General features: G+C 33.9%; 2 protein-coding genes across 4 annotated transcripts in view; one reads left to right on the forward strand and one right to left on the reverse strand.

Annotated features, from left to right (window-relative positions):
- LOC123564663 (zinc finger protein OZF-like) overlaps positions 1-26,306 on the reverse strand; it is a 229,379-nt gene that overhangs the window by 154,271 nt on the left and 48,802 nt on the right. The window lies entirely within an intron of this gene.
- Positions 67-24,950, forward strand: LOC123564653 (stimulator of interferon genes protein-like). The gene is made up of 8 exons (XM_045358390.2): positions 67-612; positions 892-915; positions 6,142-6,242; positions 12,163-12,462; positions 13,249-13,350; positions 13,946-13,993; positions 14,477-14,548; positions 24,300-24,950. The coding sequence occupies exons 1-4, from the start codon at positions 189-191 to the stop codon at positions 12,379-12,381; spliced, it is 768 nt and encodes a 255-aa protein (XP_045214325.2). The 5' UTR covers positions 67-188; the 3' UTR covers positions 12,382-12,462; positions 13,249-13,350; positions 13,946-13,993; positions 14,477-14,548; positions 24,300-24,950.

The following is a 26,306-nucleotide window of genomic DNA, read 5'->3' on the forward strand; positions in this document are numbered from 1 at the left end:
TGTATTGCGTAAATAAAGGACGGTTTATACCCGATCGATAATAAACTTTACCAACTTCGTACTTCAGTTCGAATATAATTGGTTTGTTTCATATGTTTTGAAATAATAATGGAAATGAATGATCAAGAATAACGCTGTGATTATTTATAAAACGTAAGTAATAATAAATCGAATAACAGTACGTTAAAATGGCTTCTCGTGTACCGGAGATGCCACACGACAAAACATATCATATATTTGTGTGTTATGAAAAAAATTCAGTGGACATTGTTCGGATAATTGTTGATAATTTAGAGAATAAGGGGATTATGTGCTGTTACTATGATAGGGACTTCACTCCTGGACGCTCAATTATAGAAAATATGTATGAAGCTATTGAGAAAAGTTTATATATGTTGATTGTTTTGTCAGAAGATTTTGAAAACAGTCATTTTTGCAAAGACGAACTGGATAAAGCATCCCATCTTAGAGCAAAGGGAGAATATAACATGATACCTATAAGGATAGAACCATGTTCCGTCCCCGAATGTCTTCGGTATCTCGTGTACATAGACGTGGAAGATAGCATCGACAGAGCACATGTTAAAATCATAGACGCCATGTCGAAGAAAGGTGAGTTTTGTGTAATTTTTTTATGTTTGATTCCATTTAAAGCAGATAGTTTTTATGGTACAATACTACATCTTGCTGCAAGTATCGTAATTTTTACAAGGCGATAAATATATCAATAAAACGAATATATTTAATGCTGATTAAACAGAGCAAATGTAAATCAGGTTAGGTAAATACATGAACATTGAAATGAAATAAAAATACATATTTTTAATTTCTCTTATTCTTCAATCATACTTTCTAGACATTCTATGGATAATTCTGAAAATTTCGTTTCAGAACTTCGGATAGAATTTAGAGAAGGTAACATAACATTGGTCATATGTTGTAAACAATAATACATGGTAAGAAATTCGTTTATGTTGAAATAGTTTGGTTCCTGTAAAGATCATACTCGACTGCAAACTGCACTGTATACACTGTGGCATTTTCAGATACCATTCTTACAAAGAAAGTTTTGCTGAATGTAAAATATTGAGACACTATATAGAAGGGTGAAGTTGATTTCGTGTTTAAGGAAAGTTAGCATCTTCTGCATGAAAAGAACAAGAACCATGACTCGACCTTGTTTACGCTGTATTCAACTTAATTGTCATGGGAATTACCTTAAACGTGATGAAGGGACTTCATTACTGCATACAAAGATATGACATTAGTAGAAATTGCAATAAGTATAAATTCATCTTGCTTGCTTTTTACCGAAACACTGTTGTCCGGGAAATTGTCCAAAAGTATAAACTCTGTTGAACTATCATACATTGATAGCGGATATTTAGATAAAGTACAATATACAAGAACGATAACAACACTTTGCTTACTTTTAATAAAATCTAAAAAGTAGCCCCCTCGGAAGCACCGAGAACAAGGCAAAAAGTAAAAATTGCAGACTCGGTTTGATTGAGTCTGTTTAAGTCATATTTCCTCTTTTGGATCTAGTTGTCTAGGGCATTACTCTAAAAGAAATGAAGTGAATCCTCTCAAGCTACTTTCAAGGATAGAGGACCGTAATGGGAAGAATTACAGGTTACATTATACAAATTTTGTTCCTTCTTTGTTTCATATAAACATTTAAATCTTGCGACATCGTTTTCAATACTTTAGGGCATTTCCCTTTCTAACTGTATTAGATTTTTCACATCTTCAGTATGGAGGAGAATAATTTCACTGAAAATTTGATTTTGATATAATTTGATACAGTAACATGTCATATAAAAGAAAGCAAGAGCTGTCTCCATAGGATGACACATGCCCCCGATGGCACTTTGAATGAATAGTTATGGCCGATGTTAGAGTTTAGGACCTTTGACCTACGGACCTGAGTCTTGCGCGCGACACGTCGTCTTACTGTGGTACACATTCATGCCAAGTTATTTGAAAATCCATCCATGGATGACAAAGATATGGACCGGACACGCCCATTAATGCACTATCCTTTAACGTCTAAGTCTGACCTTGACCTTTGAGCTACGGATCTGGGTCTTGCGCGCGACACGTCGTCTTACTGTGGTACACATTCATGCCAAGTTATTTGAAAATCCATCCATCGATGACAAAGATATGGACCGGACACGCCCATCAATGCACTATCCTTTAACGTCTAAGTGTGACCTTGACCTTTGATCTACATACCTGGGTCTTGCGCTGGGTCTTGCGCGCGACACGTCGTCTTACTGTGGTACACATTCATGCCAGGTTATTTGAAAATCCATCCATCGATGACAAAGATATGGACCGGACACGCCCATCAATGCACTATCCTTTAGCGTCTAAGTGTGACCTTGACCTTTGAGCTACGGACCTGGGTCTTGCGCGCGACACATCGTCTTACTGTGGTACACATTCATGCCATGTTATTTGAAAATCCATCCATCGATGACAAAGATATGGACCGGACACGAAAATTGCGGACAGACTGACAGTCGACCGACAGACGGTTCAAAAACTATATGCCTCCCTTCGGGGGCATAAAAAACAAAATAAAAGGAATAAATACCATTAATCTGCCTTGAATAATGATAAGGTTATATAAATTATAATATATAAATCTGCCTTTTGTATTTCCTTTCAATACCTTTAAAAAGTAAATTTGTCTCCACTAAAGAGAATTTAATGTGACTTTACGCAATGAAAGATGACAATGAACGGAACGACTGAAAGGAAGAACAGAAGAACCATAACGTATAAGTTAATGTTGTTGTTGTGAAAAAAATCTATTTGTACTTACATTTTCACATTTTATGATTTAAGATGCTATTTCTTTAAATTCAAAGAAGGGAATTCTATATAACATGACAAAATGATAGATTTAATTTAAATAAACTGCAAAGCACAAAAACCGTAGGCCTTTCTTGAATGTCACAGATTATACATAAAAGGTACAGTGAGTAGTAATCAAAATACAATATTTTTATTATCCTCACACAACCTAATTCCGAACACAACCTCTATCCGAACACATGCATGTAAACAGAAAATGACGCAATACAATGACAGCTCACACGATTTTTTGTTTGTAAACATGTAGTGAAATGTCACGTAAATTCAAATGTAGATAATGGAAGTACGAAAGGTAAGATACATGTCAAAATATGATGCCCTTACCTATTTTCAGCCATTTTGCTAATACCAAACAGGTATAAACTTCAAACGTCTCAGAAATAAATTTTATGAGCACTCAGCATTTTGACAGCTACCGTCAGCTGTCAAGTTAAGTTGACCTTATTCCCAGATATACGGAATAGTGTTAGAATGTGTACTACCAGTAAAAAATTACGTTACAAATTAGTGCATATGTTATGAACTGTTAAAAAAGTTTCAATTCTCTTGAAGTTTCTTTTTCAAATGTCAATAAATGTTGACCAGAGGGGGTCTTACAGGTCGTATGATAACCAGTATTTGTCAAGTGCATATATAGCAGGTTTATCCACAAGAGTGGCCGGTAAAAATATGGCGTTCCAGTTACAACACTCATTGACAGAGTAAATGTTAAAGTAAATGTTGATGTTATTAAGTCTGGAACATCCTACACCCCCCCCCCCCCCCTCTCAACCCCTGTTTACCATAGCACAAGAATCGTTATTGGCTGGTCATTTAACTACAATGGTAGGGGTAGGATATGGACATAGCCGCAGTGAAACTATTGATTTGGCCACAGATTATGCTGTGTTCTGGGTTTAAGAGACAAAGACCATGCACTTACTGACAGGTGGCCCTTAATAGGTGGCCAGAATTAAACGTTAAAAAGCCAAGAAGTCTTGAAATATGTAGGACCGAAAGTGCCACTAGAAGTGCTATTGACAATTACTTCTCAGACTTTGAGAAATGTATTATGTGTAAAAGTTTCCAGCCTGCAGATCTTAATAAGTATCCTCAGTTAGTACTAGTTAACTGGGGCCAATATGATAAATGTAATGGCTGGGTACATTTGAAATTGTGCAGTTCAGTCAGGGTTCTTAGAAGGGGAACCCCTTCTATTGCCCGCACTGTACCACTGAATAGTGCACTATGCAATGTTTGACAGTGTATCTTTGTTAATACAGTGAAAACACTTGTTAATTGTTAAAACTGTTTCTGTGTTTAACCAATGTGTTTCATTGATGGAATACAAACGTTTTACCTGAAATATACTTTTACAACACGTGCCATAAAATGTTCGGAAAGAGGTTGGAAATCTACATGGGAATACAGTAAGCATCTGCCATATTATCATATGAAAACAATTAAAGTTGGTCATCATTTTAATGTCAGTCTAATACACCGATACACCGATACGGTAAATAGAAATGTTATACTGATGATACATACGAATCAAATATATTGGATATGTACATTCAGGTACCAAAGGAAAATCCTTTAGGTGTTCGGAATTAGGTTGTGCCGTGAAACCATTATAACATTTTCAAACAAGGCTTTTAGTGGAAGTATGAATCACATTTAGTTATAGCTCTATTTACTGTTAGGAATAACTAGAATTATTTTAGAGGAATTTATTTAAACTTAAAGACCGTGTTGAGGAATAAATAAAGGGACTGTACTGTGTATAAACTACAACTCCTATGCATGCATATTGAACTCGATAGTTAACTCTTTTTCAGGAAAATGCATTGATCAATTCCTCTAACTGATATGCGTTTGACTCAGTATGAAAATATTTCTGGTTTTTGCCACCTTTTTCATGAAACATTTGATCCGGAAAGGGATGCCTTGATCAAACGCGGCTCTTGTTGATACTAAACCTTCTTGTACAGACGTTTGTTTTACTCATGTCTTAAGCTGCATAGTATATCGAACAATTTGGCGGGGTCCCAGAGTACTGATGTTATGGATTTACAAGTATTTGTCGAGTGTGAGTTTTATACATTTTCCAAAATTAAGACACTTTATACGAAACTGTCAACAAGAAGGGCCTCGCATTATGAAATAATTAAATATCATACTGCGTTTACAAATTGAAAATCATGTGAACATACTAATCTTAATTAGCCGTTATAAAAGGTCATCCTGTTGATATTAATTATATGCTTTGGTGTTTACTTTTGGGCTCACCTGAACTTTGTTGAAGGTGAGCTCTTACCATATTGTGGATGGTCCGTCGTCCGTCATCCTGCGTCAACAAATTAATATAAAGCATCTTCTCATTTTAAACTACTGATCAGAAGTATTTCAGATTTATTCTACAGTATCCTCTGTCCAGTTTCTCTAAATAATTTTTCTTGACATTTTCTTGGGGTCACCAAAGCTAGAAAATGTGAATATAATATATTTAAACAACTTCTTCTCATCAACTACTTGATTGACCTTCACCAAGCATTCTTGTATTGTCCTCTCTCAAATTTGTTTAAATTGTTTCGCCTAGATTGTTCAAAGGACTATCACAGTTAAAAGTAGGAAAACATTTATCTTAAACGACCTCTTCGCGAGGACCACTTGATGGATCTTTTAGAACATTGCGTTTGTATCATCTCTATATATCGTTCTCTGTCAAGTGTTTGGCCCTAAGCATCCTGAAAACACCTCTCTCCACTTTTTTCAAATTATTGCATTAGCCCTTTCCAGAGTCCAGCTAAAAACAGGACAGAATTTTAAACGACTTCTTCTCACGAACGATTTGATAAATCTTCACCAAGGTTGGACTGTAACATTTTTGTATATTATATGATCCTTTCACAGTTTTGTTCATATTGTTTCGCTTGGTCCCTGTCTGAATAGTGAGATGAAACTTTTCTATAGCATCCCTACATGGCCTTCTATCAAGTTAAGTCAAATAGTTTTGCTTTGTGTCAGAACTAAAAATTGGAAATAATTGAAACGACTGCTTCTTATGAACAACTATTGTAACATACTTAAATTTACTTCTCAAGGCTTTGTTCAAATAGTTTCGGTTGTCCCCTTGTAGGGGGTCACCAGAGCTATGATGATTTCTTATAATGAACTGCTTGATGGATCATTAACACCTTGGCCCAGCCTGTAGTATAGGTCTCGTCATGTTTGTTAAGATGGATCCATTTTGGGCCTCTTATTTACTTTCAGATAGAAACGGGGAGTATTTACAGTTTGAAATGCAGGCTTTTGCACCAAGATTAAAGTTTACAGAAACAGATACGGCAGAAATTTGGAACAACCGATTCGAGGTTACATTTTATCTAAGAATAAAAATACTCGCACTAGCATGCATGTATACTCTAATTTATGTTCTTGGGTTACTGCAATACGTAGTATACGAAACCGCAATTATTTTAAGAGCAGGATATTAGAGAGCTGCAGCTTTTAATGTCCTTTTTTATTTTGTTAACTTTTTTGATCTTGACCTTTAACTGGGTCATGACCTACCTAATAACATAACAGTCATGTGACTGACCCCTTATCACATTATTTTGTTATTTGGACTAAAGTAACTTTCACTCTAAATAGTTTGCTGCTTCAGTGATGGACAAATTGCATAAATGCCTCGATCGACCGAGCGCTGAGCCATGTTACTTGAACATTTTTATCTTATTTTTAAGGTGTATAAGCATTCAATTTTAAACATTGAACAGTTCTAATTGCAATACTTTTGTATTTTATTCTTTACTTAATTTTTCAAAACAATGTATATAATAATAATAATAATTTAAACATAATTGTTCTCGGCTCATCGTTAAATAACTGTTTAATCAATGAAATATTTGAATAGGCAAATTTGAGATTTGGGACCTACCGGTTGATATTGTTTGAAAGCGGTCGGTCTGAGATCAATTTGAAAAATAAATGTTATTTTGGATTTGCTGGAAAAAGATATTCTGGATTTAACATATTAAAGAAAAAGAAAATCTTTCTCCCAAATCACAGTCAACACCGCCTGGCTTATTGTCAGATATTTAAAAACAAAAAAATATCCACTCGTCTGATCACCGTATTCTTTTCATTTGAATTGATTTGAAATTTATTGCCGTATAGTTACATAACAGTGTTAGTATATCATTAAATGGCACTCTTTGTTCATAATTAAGGAAGAACATCATTTCCATCCACGTTTTATTAGTAAAAAGTAGAAAGGTTGATAGTTGTAAGGTGTAATTTTGACTGCATTATGTTGCATGAATTATTTCAAAGTCTGAACTATAACCTATATAGTATATTATATACAAAAGTAGTATAGGCATTGGTTTCGGGGCAAACAAACTGGCACCATCTTGGATGACCTAGTGACTATAAATAGTAACTCATTTGCATATAAGAAATGAACTCAGTACGCATGCGCAGCGGCCATTTTGAACTCTATTTTAAGAATGACTTCACAATGTTATAAATATGAATGATCTTTATAAATCTATTTTAAGACAGTCATACTGAAAAGGACTAAATGTCTATATAATTTGTATATAATTTGAATAGAATATGTCTCTCTGAAGTATACGGAGCTGAATCGCATACCTATCTAGGGCATGGTCGCGCACATTGAGGGTCAGGTGCTCAGCCCTAGACGGGGAGATAACATGAACACAAAATATTACAAGAAAATCAAATAGAATATGAATTATATTTAACCATATATATTCATCTCAGATCTAAATGAACAAATGCATGTTTTTAATCTAAACAGATTATATTAAAAAGCAAAGAACATTACTTTCTAAATCGAAATATTTATCACATTAAAACTAAAACATAAGGCATTGTTTAAGATAAGTACATGTTTAAAGAAGCAAGCTTTACTGAAGATTACTTTTTAGTCCACGATGTGTACCCCTCGGCGTCCACTAAGTAAATGACCATGTATCTGTTTTAAGCAGAGGTCATTCAAATGAACTCATAGTCTATTTTTAGAATAAACTTTCGACGTCGGTGCAACTATTATTAGGTACTGTATGCTCATAGCGATGGTCATTAATCAAACGAGTCTTTGATGGTTGAGCTTTGGTATTCACGCGTAAATTTATACCGGATGAAAAAGTCATTAAATTCTCCATTTGGCACTCAGCCGTGATAGTGCACTTTCTGCCTCTCTGAATCCATGTGGAAAACTCATTATCTTTTTCGGAATAGCGCTGAAGCGTGATAGTGCACATTCTGCCTCTCTGAGTCCATGTGGAAAACTCATTATCTTTTTCGGAATAGCGCTGAAGCGTGATAGTGCACTTCTGCCTCTCTGAATCCATGTGGAAAACTCATTAAGTTTCCTGAACTGGAATTCACGCATGACAATGCACGCGATGCCTATCGGAGCAAGTATGGGAAAAACATATAAAATTTCTCGACTTGGAACTCGGGTGTTATGCCTTTTTCATACCATCAATAATATGATGTTAAAGAAGATTTTGATAGTTTTCTTAAAAATTTGCCAACATTTTCAATGACCATCTAGAGTTTTAGAACCGGTAAGGTACTTTTTGAGAAGGTTGCTAAAAATCATCAAAAATAAGACGTTTTAGGGTCCATTTTTACATTTTGGGTATCTGACATGTTTGAAAAGCCTATAGGGTGCACTTTACTATAACCTAGTGCCAGCCGGAAATGAAGTCATTAAATTTCAAAGTCATTGTACAGGATCGGGACTGGTACCGTTAGAAAGATCTTTTCAAGTAGGTTCGGAAAATATGTACTATTATGGGTCTATCTCTGTCCGTTTTCAAGATATTGAGGTTAAAACCGGAATCATTCATCCGGAAACACCCGGCTTCACGCCTTTATTATTAACGATAACCTAGGCATGTTGGGTATCTAACCGAAGGTCTCGACGAGCACTATAAGTTGGTACAATCAAACCGGAAGTTAAATCAATCATGCGTAAAATTCATATTTTCTGCATGTTCCTAGACTCAAACCTTGTCAAGTAAGGTATCGTTGGAAAGGTCTCGTCAAGAAGATTCGGAAAATGTATACTTCGTATAGTATTTTCAAAAGGGACCGAATAATGAGCCAATATTGGGTCAAATTTTCTTTTAAGAAAAATTACAAAAATAGAAATGGCTTTGTGTCTAATTTAAGGCCAGATTATACATCAAATGTAATTCGGAAAGCATCATATGAGGAATACTATCCAAACATTTACCGATAGAACTTAATAATAACGAAACCTTGGAATTAAAACTAAACGAAATCTTCTCGCCTGTATTTGTGACGTATGGGAAAAACCCTGGGAGTAGTTTATACCACGGTATGGGGCCACAACTGCGCATGCGTGAGAATAACGTCATAGCAAGTGCGCGGCAGCCTTTTTAAATTTCATTTTATAGAATGATCTCACTTTGTTATTAATAGAAACGATCGTTATGGATCTATTTTTAAAATGACCTCATGTACTATTTAAAGAAAATGTCTCCCCTGACTCATATACCGACCTGGGGCGTGGTCTTGAGTTTAAAATACAAACTTTTTTAAGTACTGCAGTTACTTTCGTTCTAGTTGGAACAAATAGATATATTATTTTACAGAAATACAGTTTAAATAAATGTCTAAGGATGAATTAAGTCTGCCCTTTGTTTCATGCTGTCATTTTGATCAAACATTGTAATGTTCATATTTTTCATTTTAAGGACGATTTTGAACATTCTTTCACCTATTTTAATGTTTTAAGATGTTCTCACAGACGGAATTAACAGAACGATGTTGCCTTTCCCTTTAAGATAGATAGTTACACTACGTATAGAGCGTGTAATTTAAAATCGTTCTTCTATAATATTCTGTAAAGCACAGTGTTAATAGTATTCTTAATTGAACGAACAAAATGGGGTGGTTAGGATTACTGACGTTGAATTACTTGGTCCTCACCGATACGGGTTCAGAACGTCGATTGGAGTGTAGAATGTTAATGTGATGGCTGAAGGAAGGTCGGTTGGCCCCTTTCATCGTCCTACACCATCAGAAGCTGGAAAATAGCCCAAACAATATGAACGGGTTTACTCAAAATAGTAAAATAATCCAGCACCGATTTCTTTTTATTTTCCTCATACGCATGTGTCTAGAACATCATATTAAACCATGCAATATTTTTCAACAAATGATATATGTTATGTTTATTACTGAATTATTCATTTGCATAACTAACAGATCACATAATTCTAATTTAATAAAAGAGATTATATGAATAAAAATACAATACTCGGTGCATGAAATGTGCAACTTGCACCTGCTTAAGCGAAATTGTATTATTATAAAAGAGAATGGATTTCATGATCCATTAGGAACAGAAATTATAACAACACTGAGTCTAAATACGGGGGACCTTTTGCCATCCCAATCCAACACTTAAAGAGTTGATAAAATACAGAATAGCTCCATTTGAAATATAGAACGCAACAAAACAAAATAATATCAAACTTTGGTTTGATTGAGTCAGCTCATGAGAGGTAATGTCATGTGAAACACCCCTCATGCCCTTTAAACATGTAGGAACGAGTTTTTTCTAACGTTAAGAATTTTTTCATACTTTGTGAGTTTGAAGAACATTAGTTTCCAAGAAAAACAAGAGAAGAAAAAACACAGGTCACCGTACTTGTTTTAATTTTATAGGGCATTTTCTTCACCCACTGTTTAAGCATTTCTGAAATTTTGTAAAATTGAAAAAAAATGGTGGTATTTTATAAAACATATAATATCCCACTTACTGTTATAAGGAGTTCATGTCTTACAGGTTAATATGAATACAAGGTGATGTCAGTATTATTTAAGCATAAGTGCCACTAATATATTTCTTTCATTTTTACATGTTGACATAATTACCCCGCCCACTTTATTTTTATTAGAAAAAAACGTATTTAGATCTAAAAAAATTTCTGACGTTACGGATTTTCAAAATATTTTGCAGTTTTAATGACACACAAAAATGCTTCAAACTGGAAAGAAAAAAGTTGGGGTCACCATGCATCTAAGAGATTTATTAAGAAAAAACTGATGAATTTGGGTATTTTTTGTTCTTTTTGTTTTAATTTATATTGTCTTGATTATATAAAGCGCTACCTTGAAAACTTTTATTCTAATTATAGCTTATCATTTCTTGTATCAGTCAGGAAAATATCAAAACCAAACCTGATCTACTTTAATAGATATTTGACATTACATACCCCTACCCCATTGTAAATCTTGCTTCAATTTTAGGCAAATGCCAGCCAAAAATAAGGGTGAAAAAAATCGCAAAAAGTAGAATCTATTTTGTTAAATGGTACATTATTAGCCATATTTTAATGCTTTAGCATTAAGTTTTGGCAAAACTTTTGTTAGAAAGCAATATTCGAAGAAACACCTTTCAAAATGGCGGACATCCTGAAAAAAAAACGCTCGTACATCCCTAACACCCTAAACAATTAAAGCAAACTCTATTGATATTCAAGGCACCTATGATATTTAGAAAGATTTTCTATCTTAATGTACTTTGAGGAACATCCACTGATAATTTTAGTCATAACTGTAGAACTCTTTTTTTAAAGATTTTTAGTCAAATAACGTAAGATTAGAAGAATTTTACTGTGTATTTATGTTAAGACGACAGTATCAATTAATATAATTATGTAGCTACTAGCAAATAATATACTTAAAGTGACCTTTCCATTTTAATAGATATGTAGAATATGTTCACACTGTTTTAAAAAGAAGTCATATTCTCAAACATTATTTTTCTTGCTTTTTCTCTGGCGTGTTGTTCGTGTTAAATGATAATTAAGGTGCCCATAGATGGACTAAGAAGTCTAAATGCAACATAATGCACACTAAAAGAAATATTCTAAGTAACTGTGGTCAGTAAATATCTAGATATATAAGTTCTTGATACACGTTTCCATTAATACTGAAAAAAAACTTAAACCAGGTTTTACTTTTTTTCGGAAGGTCAATTTGTTAACAAATGGTAAAAATTAGAAAGAAATAAGCCATCGGTCTAAAGTTTCAGTAACGTTTTCTACATATCCATCATTAATCATTATTTGTTTTAAAACAGTAACATGATGTTCAAACCTTTATAAATACCAATACACAAGAGTGAATATTATTTTTTAATATTTTTCACAATATAATGAAAGAGTAATAATTTGTTAATGTGTACATGCACTACAATCAGTATTTATTATAACCTTTCAGGTATCAGCTGACCTACTGCAGGAAATCGAAACTACTGTAAATAGTTCCTCCTTTGTGAAGTACCAACACATTATTGAGCACCCGTATTGTGCCATATTCCTCGCCTTCCTACATCTCTTGATATTGTTAATGATCCTCTTCCTTGCATTGCTGCTGAATACCGGGAGAGAGAAAGCAGGCAGTTTCCAACCAGTTGAATATTGTCTTGCTGTTGGTTAACCGGCTTGGTTGTTGTCCTTGTGCCTGTGCATGCTGAATTATTTTATCTATAACCAATGCACTGGAAGTGTTTTCTCAAAGGTAAAATTATTCACTTTGTTGGAAAAATAGTGCAAATGGAAAAATCATAAAGTAAACTAAACAGACTATGCCACATATATTCGAGTACTCAAACCGTTGTAATTTATGTTCCCCCTGTACTTTTTCTCATTTCCACGTTTATTTCGACAAGGTCTGAAGTAATACAGTCGTTTTGATTTATTCTATGCGTCGGGTAGTTCTACCTATCTTATTTGCATATGCATGCCGGGTAAAAATACTATAAAGCAAGGCGCGAATTGTTACATGGTATCAGTACTATGAGATATTAGAATGATTTTCAGCCCAATATCAGTTCAGTAGATACAAGAAGTTGAATAAAACAGCAAAACTACTATTGTGAAATTAGTATAGAATTTATATACATGTATATATTGTGACAAAATAATGAACAGTACAAATTTATGCTATTCTTCATAGTATAAAAAGTACATGCATTTGTGAATATTTATATGTAAGTTCTATATGTGCATGTTATCTTAAGATTTAAAATATTGTCTGAACTGAATCTTATATAGCAGAAGATTATACATTAGCACATAGTTATATTTACGTAATGTCTGATTGTACATAAATGTTCCAATAGAAGCATTTGGTAACATTATACTAGTGTATATATGTTGTGCATTAGTTCCAGTCATTGTCATTGTTATATATCATGTGCAAATAATTGTTGTTATGGGCCGGTGTCCAACATCAATAAATAAATTGTCATTGTCATTGTCATGTTCAACAACAGTCGGATTTTTTTTCAATATTTATTGATAGACATGCAGTGTGTTGAATGCTAAGCTTTGGTACATAAGTGAACAAAACATCAAGCAAACTGGTGTGATATTCTTCATCAGAGGTCACATAGTGTATCGAGATGTATCCTTTACTATAAGCAACCGCAAGATTTTACATTTTCACGTATGATGTGTATTCAAAACTGTAATATCGATTGATTTATCATTTTATTTATAAGTCATGATATTCAGTATAATAAAAAGTATTGTGAATATTCAGTATAATAAAAAGTGTTGTAAATGTTTGGATTTCGATGTAAATGAGATGTGGAACCAAAATTTGTAGTCCCGTTTGGCGCCATATAACCTATACTGTGTTGGTGCGCCGTAAAACCAAAATAAATAAATAAATAAATGTAAATGTTTGGAATTTTTAACGAATATTTGACACTTACATGAAGTCATATATGTATCTAAAATGTGGTAATTTTGTGAAAATCGTAGGTTTTACTTCAATACTCCTTAGACGGTTGTCACTAGGACATATATGAGGAAAGGGTGGCTATTTGGGAATCAGTGAGTTTTTTCCTTGTACTTATTTTATCGTTATTCAAAGTGTCGTGACACAAGTTTACTCTAACAGAGTATACTTTGTTTTCCTTTTAATTTGATGTTTAGGAAAGTTTGAAATGCGGTAAGTATTTTTGAATTGTACATATTTCCTTGACGTTACTAAGACTTGTCTACGGCTTTACATTATGCGCTACAACTTTAAACCATGCATGGTAATATCAGTTTTCAATCCTATTTATTTTAAACAAAACTAAATCATTTTTATTTAATATTAATATATTGTCTAGATATATATTTTATATTAGATTTTAACTGGTATTAATGGAAACGAAAATAATTACTGCAGAAAATACCTGTGCAAGAATGATTTGTAATATGATATTTGGTTGGTGAGATCAGAGTCATTAATTCATCTTTTTGTTGGAATGAAACGATTAGATCAGCTGTCGTATAATTAGATTTATTTTGACTACAAATACGCCAACTAAAAGTTGTTCTGAGCATGTATTGGATATACAGATGTACAATGGAACTTGTCTGTCATCAAATGGTTGTATTTAAAAGTCTTATCAAGGTATAAAATTATTTATAATTCAGAAATAAGACAAATGCATAATTTTCTAATGTGGTTCTTAAACGTTATTATCAATTAATTTATAATCAATTACAAATCTGTTTTATATCTTTTAATACAGGCTTACTTTGCAAGGCAGCCGGAGAAAACGGAATATCTTAGGAAATTTCGTGGGAAAAACGAAACAAATAAGGTTACTTTTAACTCTCAGTAATATTTATGCCTAGATGCAAAATAAATTGAATAAATTGTTATACAGTTATGAATTTTGAGGCTGATGTGCATAAGAAAAATATTGACGAAGGTGGTATCATTGTTGCATTCATATGGTAAATCAAAGACCTAAGGCCGGTTTAGCAGCAAATCATTAAATTAATAGTTATCACATATATCACTTTATAAAGTTTTATTCGCTATTTTCTTCAAAGGTTTGTATTTTTATATTAAAAAAGTACGTACATCTATGCATATTTGAAATGTTCTTTTAAATATCTAAACAGATGAAATATAACTCATCATAGAGATTATTATTACAGAAAGGTACAGGCCACGAAAACAATAAAATATCTTACACATCATTAATATTTGAACAAGTCTCACCCTGTACCCAAAGGTTTTACTGCATTTTATACAGTAAGTAATAAGTACTTAATGTTCATACTAAATGTTAGAATTCGGTTCCTTTTCAGATATTTTTTTCTTTTTAACATGGTTTCTTTACACACAGAATTAGTTCACAATGTACGTATAGTAAATAGGTTAAACTTGACATCTTCAAGCGAAAAAAAAGACGTAAAAAGGTTCAAGCTTAATTAGCAGTCATTTCAAGTGATATTGCTTGCAAAAAGTATGATATTGCTTCCCTTATTGCTAAGACGACACATTAATCTATACTTTCCTGATAACTGTATTTGCATGTTTGATGTATATCAATGACTAAAGCCGTTACTTGCTAAGATTCTGTTAATAAAAACAATGAAAATATTGTAAACACCAGCGGGCCGCAAAATTTTGATCAGTTACAATTTTGTACAAATTTATGGAAGCCTCCTGATTCAAGCGAAGAGGTTTGTAGCAAGTCCATCGCAATGACACCAGATAAGAAAAAACAGAACATTGTACATGTTATACCCTACCCCTAGGTATACTTTTTGAACCATGGTACCCGATGGGAAATATACTAGCAATCGCGTATTTCTCTCCTAAAACGTGCAGTTTGGCTCAAGGGTATTATGCATATTGAACAGTTGGTACTTTACGATAGACACACGCGTATTTTATGTTTTCGTCAACGTTACAGATAAGAACGTGGAAGTTACTATGTATAGACCGATTTACAACGCTATTTGTTGCCCTAATGTTTTACCGGATGTTTTGATTTTAATGCGCTCTTTACGTGTGGCAAAAAGACCACCCAACAATAAGTAAACCTACATAAAATCATCATTATATTATGCATTGTTTTGCCGTAATAAAGAAGATTTTGATCACACAATTTATCGTACAGAATGTGGTGATTAAAGGCAAATATGTTATTAATAATATCTTACCTGAGAAGCCGGCTTTATTCTTATTTTCGTCAGAAAAGAACAAGCATTCCTAAGTCTATATTCCCTCACAAAACAAGACCCTTGTTTGTAATTTCGAAGATATCACCTAATTGGACCTGATCATAAAAGTTACTGAAGCATATAAGATGTCTTTGATGTGACTTATTTTAATGCCCTTCGATCATCATTGACATAATTAGTACGCACTCGGATTCATATATCACATGGCGTAAATCGAAGATAAACATATCACACGATATCTGAAATTTTAAATAAAATCTAGAAGAATGTCCTTTGGAACTTTGATGGACATTTACTTTTAAAACGATGTCCATATAGATATAAAAATCTAAATTTGTAAGATCTAGATAAAATCAAGGACTTAAATTACAATTGGAATTTATTTACTTAAAATACCTTACATATCTCTAATGTTTATATTCTGGATCATTTTCATATTCTTAATGTAATCGAAAATATACCGTGCGCAAAAATATCATTAAAATTCAATTAATAGAATAATTATAATAAACATGAATCCCGCAAACAATAGATCATGGTCTGACAACAAAGAAAGATCATCAGTTATAATGCGCATTAGTTGTTTACATATATTATCCTTTGTCCTGCGGTGGTAATTTATTATAATACAGTAGAGATGGTACCTAAACAATTCAAATTCATCTTTACAGATTTTTTTTCAGAGTGAAATGATAGCTAAGTGCACCGATTTACTAAATGTATTTATGGTTTTCCTCTTCTCCATGTAAAAATAGAAATATTTGATATTTAAAAAAATGAGTTTTTCAAAATATCTGAGGCAAAATGGACAACTCTTGTATTGACCTTTTTTCAATGGTTTTAGGATTTCCCCAATTATAGTCTATATCAATAGTTTCCACAGCTGAATCAATTCAATAGAGTATAGTGTAAGTTTACTCTACTTTCAACACTTTGAAAGAGCCTATACTGAACTTCCTTTTGTCTTTTAATAAAGTCAAATTCCAAGACAATCCAAGAGTCTAAAACTCATAAAAAAAATCTGAGTGAAAGAGAATGACATGCTCTTTATTATAAGCTTACCAAAAATTTACCTGAAATAAGTTATTAAAGATTTTATATATTGTAAACAAACCCCTACGCCATTTTACCATCAGTATTTTCCACTCATGAATGCACTCAATTCAGGTGATAATTGTTGATATGATTTTAAATGAGAGGCCCCAACAAAAAATCTTCTTTTTTTTCAAGTTGTGTAAACAGTTTAAGTTGTAAATTAATGTTGATATCTGAAGTTACCCGCTTGCTTTGTTAACAGCAAAAAAATAAAACACCTTATAGTTTGTTTAAGTTAGTTCACCTGTAACGGAAATCATCAAATAAAGTAATCTCCATATGCTTTTTCAGCATTTATTCGTATTTCATGGAAAGCAATGATCGTGATAGTTCCTTCCAGGGAATATTGAATTGCTTAAAATACATTGCATAGAGTCATTACCTATCAGCTACCTTAAAATGTTGTAATTACAAGCACTACCTTTAAACATTTTAATTTTATTTGATGACAATGACTTTTTGTGCTACATTATTTGCAGCAAAGTACTCTTAATTACACAAACGTGATTCCAATTTAACTTTTTGTTATTTCTCATTGTTGGATATATATGTTTTACATTTTAATATATAAATTTTGTGTAAAACAATGTATCGTCATAGAGAACAATAAACAACTTTGGCTAAAAGATCAAAACTTAATAACATTTCTTAATGTCGTAAAATTTCTTTAAAGGAATTTATGCATTATTTTACTTTATCTTCATGCACTACTAAACTTTCTATCAGGGCCTCACTACAACTTATAAAATAACTGCCAGTGTAAGCCATGAGAAATGTGTGCATGTTGTATATTGAATACAAAAAGACTTAAACAAATGTAGGTCATATTTTGTCTGCCTGATCAGTTGTTGGAAAAAGGACCTGTTTGATTTTTCTTACACTTTTGACCAATGTTTTATGTTGGCTTCAGTTTATTGGTCAATTCAAAGTTGTTTTCCTTAGATTTTCTTGGGTAGGTACTATCTCTAAATACAGACTCATTTTGATCGAATATATTGAAATGTGATATTACTTAAAGGTGATGTCACTTTTTGAATTTCCGGTGAATAACAAAAAAACAAAGAATATTCAGTTCTTTTCAAAAACCGTTATATTATGATTCAACCAAATAGTTTCCCTTGTCTACCAGAAAGGAACATTTCTTATATCTTAATATTGAGATTTGGTACCTTTATAACAGACAATAAACTAAAACAATAGACATTCATATGTGACGTCGGTGAGCTCAACAAAGCAATTTCAAGCACAAATATTAATGTGGAATGTAAAGTAATATCCGTCCAAGATACTTTCAAGAACAATGCATTTGCAGAATAGAGAAATAAAAATAATTTTGACAGCCCGTGAAAACTAATGACAAATTTTGACAGGTATATGATGACTCATTACCTAATTTTTTTTCTGTTATTTCTAACTTCCAGTTTGATTTTTATAAAATGGGCATTCTTTATTGTAGCTTACAACTCATACATTAAACCAATAAAAGAATATATTGTTACCTCACTGTCGTTTTGTCTATCCATCTCTCGTACGAATTCCTATTGTTTCAGTCATTTGTCAGTAATTAGAGCAACTCACAGTGTTGCAATCATACAAAACACATCCCTTATTTTCACATAGATATTAAGAATTTATCTAATGAGCACATATGTATTGAAAACACAATTTCAATACCGACTGTATATTGTAATAATGCTAAACTATCTCAGCCGTGACGTGTCCTTAACGTAGTATAATTGTGCGGTTATGTCTTTTTGCCCTACGTAGAGTGCGCATGCGCGAAATTTTACTTCCGATGCTAAGGATCGCGCATTGTGTAAATCCACCTGTATATGTGTCCTACGTAGAAGTTACTGAGTCCTATGTAGGCGTTAGTAAGTAGAACATAGGAGTAAGTAAGACATACGTGTCTAGTAGACTCATACGTAGTTAGTCTTAAGTCGTGTGTAGGAAACATATGAAGTCGTATGTAGGAAACATAAGAATATTAGGCAGAATAAATCCTTAGACGAATTAAGAAGAACAGTTGAGTATTGTGGTTTGCGGAGCTATGACATATATATTTTTCTGTTCTTTTCATGTTAATGTCGATTTATGTACTCTTTTTACGTAATTTTGCATTTAGCTCACATGTCACTACAAGGTGAGCTTTTGGGATCGCCCTTCGTCCGTCGGCGTCTGTCGTCCGTCCGCAATTTCTTGTGAACACGATAGAGAACGCATTTTGCAATTGATTTTAATCAAACGTGCACACAACTTGTATTGGCATAATATCTCGGTTCCTTTCGATAACTAGCCAGATCACGTCATGGGTTCCAGAGATATGGCCCCTTAAAGGGCCAAATGTTGCTATTTTGGCTTGTGAACATGATAGAGACCATATTTGGCAATCGATTTAATCAAACTTGCACTCATCTTGTATTGGCATAATATCTCCGTTCCTTTCGAAAACTGGCCAGATCCCACTATAGGTTCTAGAGTTATGGCCCCTTTTTAAAGAGCCAAAATTTGCTATTTTTGGATTTTGCAGCCATATAGAGACTTCATTTATGGTTTGATTTTATACAAACTTGCAACATGTCTTTAACAACAATAGATCTTGGATTCCATGATAAATTCGTCAGATCCAATAATAGGATCCGGACTTACGGGCCCCTAATTTTTTTAATATACCCCTGAAAGAGCCAAAAATTGTTAATTCTTAACCTTGTGAACACAATAGAAATGACATTTTACATTTGATTTTAAACACATTTACACACAACTTAAAAAGTCTCCCCGTACATTCAATCAGGGCTGTTATATTTCGATCTTCTCGGATCGTTCAGCACGACTTTTATGTCGTGTTATTGGTACTGTTTAGTTTCTCAGCTTGACCATTTCGGCCTAGGTGGTTCCAATACTCGCTTTCATAGCCTTGGGTATTGTATAATCACCCCTTGGATATGGTGCCTGCTTTTTAATTTTGTCTTTTGACAGTTCCTGTGATATGCAGGCTCCATAACCTCAGATTCCCTTTCTAAATTCCAGTTTGTTTAGTTCTGCCCATTGTTTTCTCGTTTGGGGCAAACCCATTACTTTATCTGGGGACCAAACGCCGCTTTTCATGGAATTACACGCCACAACCCGTGTATCATTGAAGGTTCCATGTTCACCGCCGTTTGAATACATCTGCGGATGTCTCTAAATTGCTTTTTGTACTTTTAGCATGTGTAAATGTTGAGTTCTGCTCGTACTTTTAGCATTTGTAAATGTTGAGTTCTGCTCAACCCGGGGCTAGAGGGCGTGGACGGTAGCATGCATTTCCACTACCGTCCATGAACAGGCTCAATCAAACCGAGTCAGCAACATTTTCGTTTTTGTCGTGTTTAGCGGCCTGTGAAGTTTCTACTTTTTCTATTTTAAGTCAAAATAAGATCTCAGTTCCCTTCGAAAACCGGCTAGATTCCATCATGGGTTCTAGAGTTACTGCCCCTGAAAGAGGCAAAATTATCTATTTTGGCGCTTTCAGCCATTTCATTTATGCTTTAATTTGATACAAACTTGCACAGAGATTCTTAAACCAAGTTTGAAAATGGGTCATGGGAGGTCAAAAACTAGGTCACCAGGTCAAATCAAATGAAAAGCTTGTTAACACCCTATAAGCCACATTTATGACCCTATCTGCATGAAACTTGGTCAGAATGTTTATCTTGATGGTTTCTAAGCCAAGTTTAAAACTGGGTTATATCGGGTCATAAACTAGGTCACCTGGTCAAATCAAATGAAAAGCTTGTTAACACTCGTGAGGCCATATTTATGACCCTATCTTCATGAAACTTGGTCGGAATGTTTATCTTTATGATTCCGAAGCCAAATTTTAAACTGGGTGATGTGGGTTCAAAAACAAGGTCACCTGGCCAAATCAAAGGAAAACCTTGTGAACACGCTAGAAGCTGCATTTTAAGTCCAATTGTCATGGATCTTGTAAACATGTTTGTCTTGATGATAACTCTGTTGAGTTTGAAACTGTGTCATCTGGGATCAAAACCTAGGTCACAAGGTCAAATCAAAGAAAGACCTTGTGAACACTTTAGAGGTCACATTTTAAGTCCGGTTGTCATGAACCTTGGTCATAATGTTTGTTTTGAAGGTTTATTGGATGACGTTGCAACTGGGTCTCGTCTGGGGTAAAAAACTAGGTCACCCGGTCAAACCAAAGGAAAACATTGAGAAGACACTAAAAGCCACATTTTAAGTCCAATTGTCATGTGAACTTGTAAGAATGTTTGTCTTGATGACATCTTGGTCGAGTTCCAAATTGAGTCATCTGGGACCAAAAACTAGGTCAGCCTCTCAAATCAAAGAAAAACCTTGTGAACACGGTAGAGGTCACATTTTAAGCCCAGTTTTGTTAAAACATGTCATAATGTTTCCATTGATAATTTCTCGGTCGAGTTCAAAACTGGGTTATCTTGGGTAAAAAACTAGGTCACCAGGTAAAATCATAGAAAACCCTTGTGAACACTCTTGATGTCACATTTTAAATCCGGTTGTCATGAGACTTGGTTTGTCTTGATTATTTCTTGGATGGGCTCGAAACTGGGGTCATAAAGTAGGTCACCCGGTCAAGTTAAAGGAAAACTAAATGCCACCTGTGGAGTCCAGTTGTCAAGAGAAATTGTTAGAATGTTTGTATTGATGATATCTCAGTCGAGTTTCAAACTGGGCCATCTGGGGTCAAAAACTAGGTCACACTCAAATAAAAAAAAACCTTGAGAACACGCTAGAGGTCACATTTTAAGTCCATTTTTTTTGAAAACATGTCATAATGTTTCCATTGATACTTTCTCGGTCGAGTTCAAAACTGGGTCATCTAGGATTAAAACTAGGTCACCCAATCAAATGAAAGAAAAATCTTGTGTACACTATAGAAGCCGCATTTTAAGTCCAATTATCATGAGAACTTCTTGGAATGTTTTTCTTGATGATATCTCGGTCAGTTTTGTACATGGCTTTTCTGGGGTCAAAAACTAGGTCAGCTGGACGAATCAAATTAAAACCTTGTGAACACTCTAGAGGCCACATTTTAAGTTCAATCGTTATGAAACTTGATCATAATGTTTGCCTTGATGATTTCGTGCTCGGGATTGTAATGACTTGTTTATGTTTTAAAACGTATTGTACAACGGCAATGAATATATGCTTGTATAAAATAGGCTTTTAATGAAATAAAAGAGCAATCTGACTAAAGTACTTGATTCTGTGGATGACCATTCACATTCATCTTTCTGTATATTTGGATTTCCGAAATTGCTATGTTTATTTTCGCAAATCTATTTTTATTTGAACCAATCAGACGACTCGTTTCAACAAGCATTTGGCTCAATCGGCGTCGAATGTCAAAGTGTGAGAAAAATGTGCAGTCAGTCCGGGGCTCGAACCCGGGACCCCTCGCTTACAGGGCGAGTGCCCTACCGACTGAGCTAACCGGATGTTTGACATCTTACGTGACCAAGTCCGTACCGCGACATATGATTTCTCTCAAAACACGAGGGCGTAGTCGCGATGTGGTCGTCACAAGAATTGTAAATATGAAAAACCCAGGCTAAATATACATTTTTTAAACTTCTATTTTCACATTCAAAATGTTGCAAGCAAGGCTCTGATGGGCTAGCGGAAGGGTAGTCAGAACGAGGCTATCAATAGCACGTCTTCCGATCCTAAAGCGTAGCGTAATTGGAGATGTACTTTAGTCAAATTGATAAAAGAGTTCAGATTCAGTAAGTAGTACATAGAAAAACAACAAATCTCCCTCTTGGCACCAGGACGCTTCCATTAAAAGATATTTTGGCTGTAGAATAAAAGTTACTGTACCGCTTTTGAAATAAGGAGAAAGTAATGGAGAAAACTTTCTTCTAGCTTTTACCTTTATCTAACGACTATTTTCACTCGCTTATCATTTTACAGTTTCATACATACATTCTTGCTGGAAATGAGCATGTTGAAATATTAACTCCAACTAGGGGCGTGTAGCTTTAATATTCAACCCCTAGATGCCTGTAAGATAATGGAAAACTTATATTGCTCTTTCAAAGTAACGAATAAATTCCTGAAAGCTATGTTACAGAATTGGTTGGCCAAATTCAACATACGTATACTATTAGGTTATTTAACATTGTTCTGTACAATACGGAGATATATTTGCACGAGAACCCAGCTGAGAAAACCATATTGGACGAGCCGCTAGGCAAGTCAAATATGGTTTTCCCAGCTGGGTACGAGTCCAAGTATATCTCGTATTGTACAGTACAATGTTAAATAACCTTTGTATTCTATATCTATTTTATTTTAGTTGAAATTATAAATGATTCACCGCCAAATATTGTTTTTCTGCCTTTTCTGATTTCAAGACACATAATCAAACTCTGTACTAGGCTGATCACTACCAAATAGAATGCAATCCTCCGCAGGTCTAGTCACAAGTAGTCCAAATATAAATAGTACTAATCTTTTTTCCTTTCCTAGTGCATTTTCTCGGCAGCAACGTGCTTACTTTTACCCTACCGCGTTTCAGTATGTATCACTTTGCATTCTAATGAAATCGGCATACGTTCCTATCGCATGCTAGATAAAAATGGCGGCGTAAGAATTTAATGTCACGAAAAGAGAAATTGAAAGAAGCGAAAAGTAGTAAATTAAGCGGGTTGTATTTAACGAACTGTAGTTTTCTTATATATAAGTTAACACCCCCTTTTCTTTTTGTTTTTCTAAAGTAGCGATCTAGTTCTTTATGGGAATATAAGTCTCTGAAAATCTGATATGCTAGAAAATGTCGAAACACCGTTATGAAGTGAGTGGATTTTATATGAAATAAAGAACAGTTGGATTTAGTGGTGTTCAGCCTACATAGAGCGCCTACTTTACCCGATTTACATTCGGAACATTTTCACGCGTTTCGGGCTTTATCGTATGTTTAACATGGGACTGATGAACCGTCCAAATACGGAAAAAATACAGGTTTTTTGGACGCACGATACGGTAATATATTGTACGGCCACGTGTTGCAAATAAAAGTTCACGATTGGATAAATAAAATAGATAGATAATATATATATATATATATATATATATATATATATATATATATATATATATATATATATATATATATATATATATATATATATATATATATATATATATATATATATATATATATATATATATAATACCACGTAGTCTATCCTCAATTAGTGGAACAAAGCTTGTACTGTTTCATGTTTTGTTTATTTACAGGAATGTACATCTAGGCTGTTTGGTGCATACTTGAGCAATTTCTGTGCCCAACTGGCTGATACAAGTCCAGTTCATAGACATAAAATGAAAAACAACTCAAAATGTGTGTGTCTCCTCGTGGAGTGTTGGTTAAAACCAACGAATTCTACCTGAACGAATGCAAAAAGGACAAATAGTTATTACTACACATTGATTCATTTTCTTCATGGCATTTTGGCCAGTGTTAATTTGAATACAAATACGTATTTCACTTCCAGGAGTTCCGTATGTCTGTGTAACGATAAGTTGTATTTGTGAAATTCAAATGGAACTTGAATGTTCAGTAAAATGACACTTCAGTAGGTCTTCTGTAAAATGGATTAGATTACTCAAACATGGCTATAATTTAAATCACCTTTCCCGTCCGTCTGTCATGTGTCCGTTTGTCCGTTGCAATACATATGATATAATAGTTATCCAAATACATGTACTTCGTTTATTCATTTCATTTTCTTTTTAAATTTTATTTAAAGACTCATTCTCACAGACCCTCGACAACTGATGTCGCCAGGGCTTATGATGTTATATTTCAATCTGTATGTATTATTTCTTGAATGTTTTGTACCCGCTGTAAGAACTGTCACCTGCAAATAAAATGAACCATAAACTGAATACCCATGCATGTGGTAAATCTGAATTTTAACGGTTTCAATGGTCCAAGAGTAGCGAAGCCCCCGATGGGTCAAAAACAAATTGATGAAAACATGACAGTATTAATGTAGAGGATGCACCACTTGCCGTATGTTCTTCTTACATTTGAGGAACATTGTGCTAATTGATAAATACACAATCATATTGATTATTTGAGGTTGTTTTCTGAAATTTTCAGTTTCAAACTTCTTTGTCGCAAAAATGCTTAAATCTACGAGTCTAAAACAAAAACGGTATATTAAATATATATTTATTTTACCCATCATAAAATGCAATATGAATGAATAAACGGGTTATATACCAGATACATAAATAACAGCAGTTGATACAATGATTTCGTATTAGTACAAAATATATAGGGGCCTAAATCTAAAAATGTAATTTGCATTTTTCTATTTCTAATTTTCAAGTCTTTTGCCTTCAGTTACTGTGTTCATCAACCGTACTTCAAAGGTTATTGCATGCAAATTGTATAGATGATTAAGCATCAAGCTATCTATAGTATACGCAGTTTTTATTCCATACTAAAATAGTCGTCCACACTACTGACTAGCTTTTGAGAAAACTGTAATTTTTCTAGTCTATGAGATCCTAATTTACGAGACTAATCACATGAAATAAAGTCAGCAGTTCGCTTCAGAGAACTTGATTTTACTATTTTGCCTCTTGGTAACCAACACTTGGTTTGTAAAAAAGGATGGTCTCGTAAATTATGTCCCGTATATTAGTCGTGTTGCACTCTGTTACCAGTGAGATTCGCTGTTTTCATTTAATTGTCTGTGTTCCGGGATACCTACCGGCTGGTCTGTAAAACCGCTCAAAAGATTAGTGCGTGATATTAAATCCGCAACATTGGCGTCATCAACTGTCACGTATATTAGAAAGTCGCATTTCGGAGAAAATCACCATTAAATGTACAATTTCAATCGCAGCTGATTTTTTTTTTATTTCAACTTGCTATACATGTAAAGGTAGCAGATGCCACCGTCTCCCTTTGATTCAGCAGAAATCGACTTAATTTTGAAACATAAAGGTTTGAAAGAAATAAAGCATATAGTTATCAGGTATTCATTTCATTTCTTAAAATCCCTTCACAATATTTGCCATTTATAAGACTCTGTCAGCCGATTACTTTTTTCAGTACTCCTTGCTGAATTAGGTCTCTTTTGTTTTGCCATTTGCACATATAGCCAGCAATCAACATTTTCAGTGCCACATCTGACCGACATCAGGACACAAATTCCTTTAGGGTCAGCTGGATGCTTGTCAGAAGTTTAAAAATGTCAATATCCGGATCACCAAAGCACAAACTCCGCA

This window comes from Mercenaria mercenaria, chromosome 2, assembly GCF_021730395.1.
Source record: "Mercenaria mercenaria strain notata chromosome 2, MADL_Memer_1, whole genome shotgun sequence".
NCBI lineage: Eukaryota > Metazoa > Mollusca > Bivalvia > Venerida > Veneridae > Mercenaria > Mercenaria mercenaria.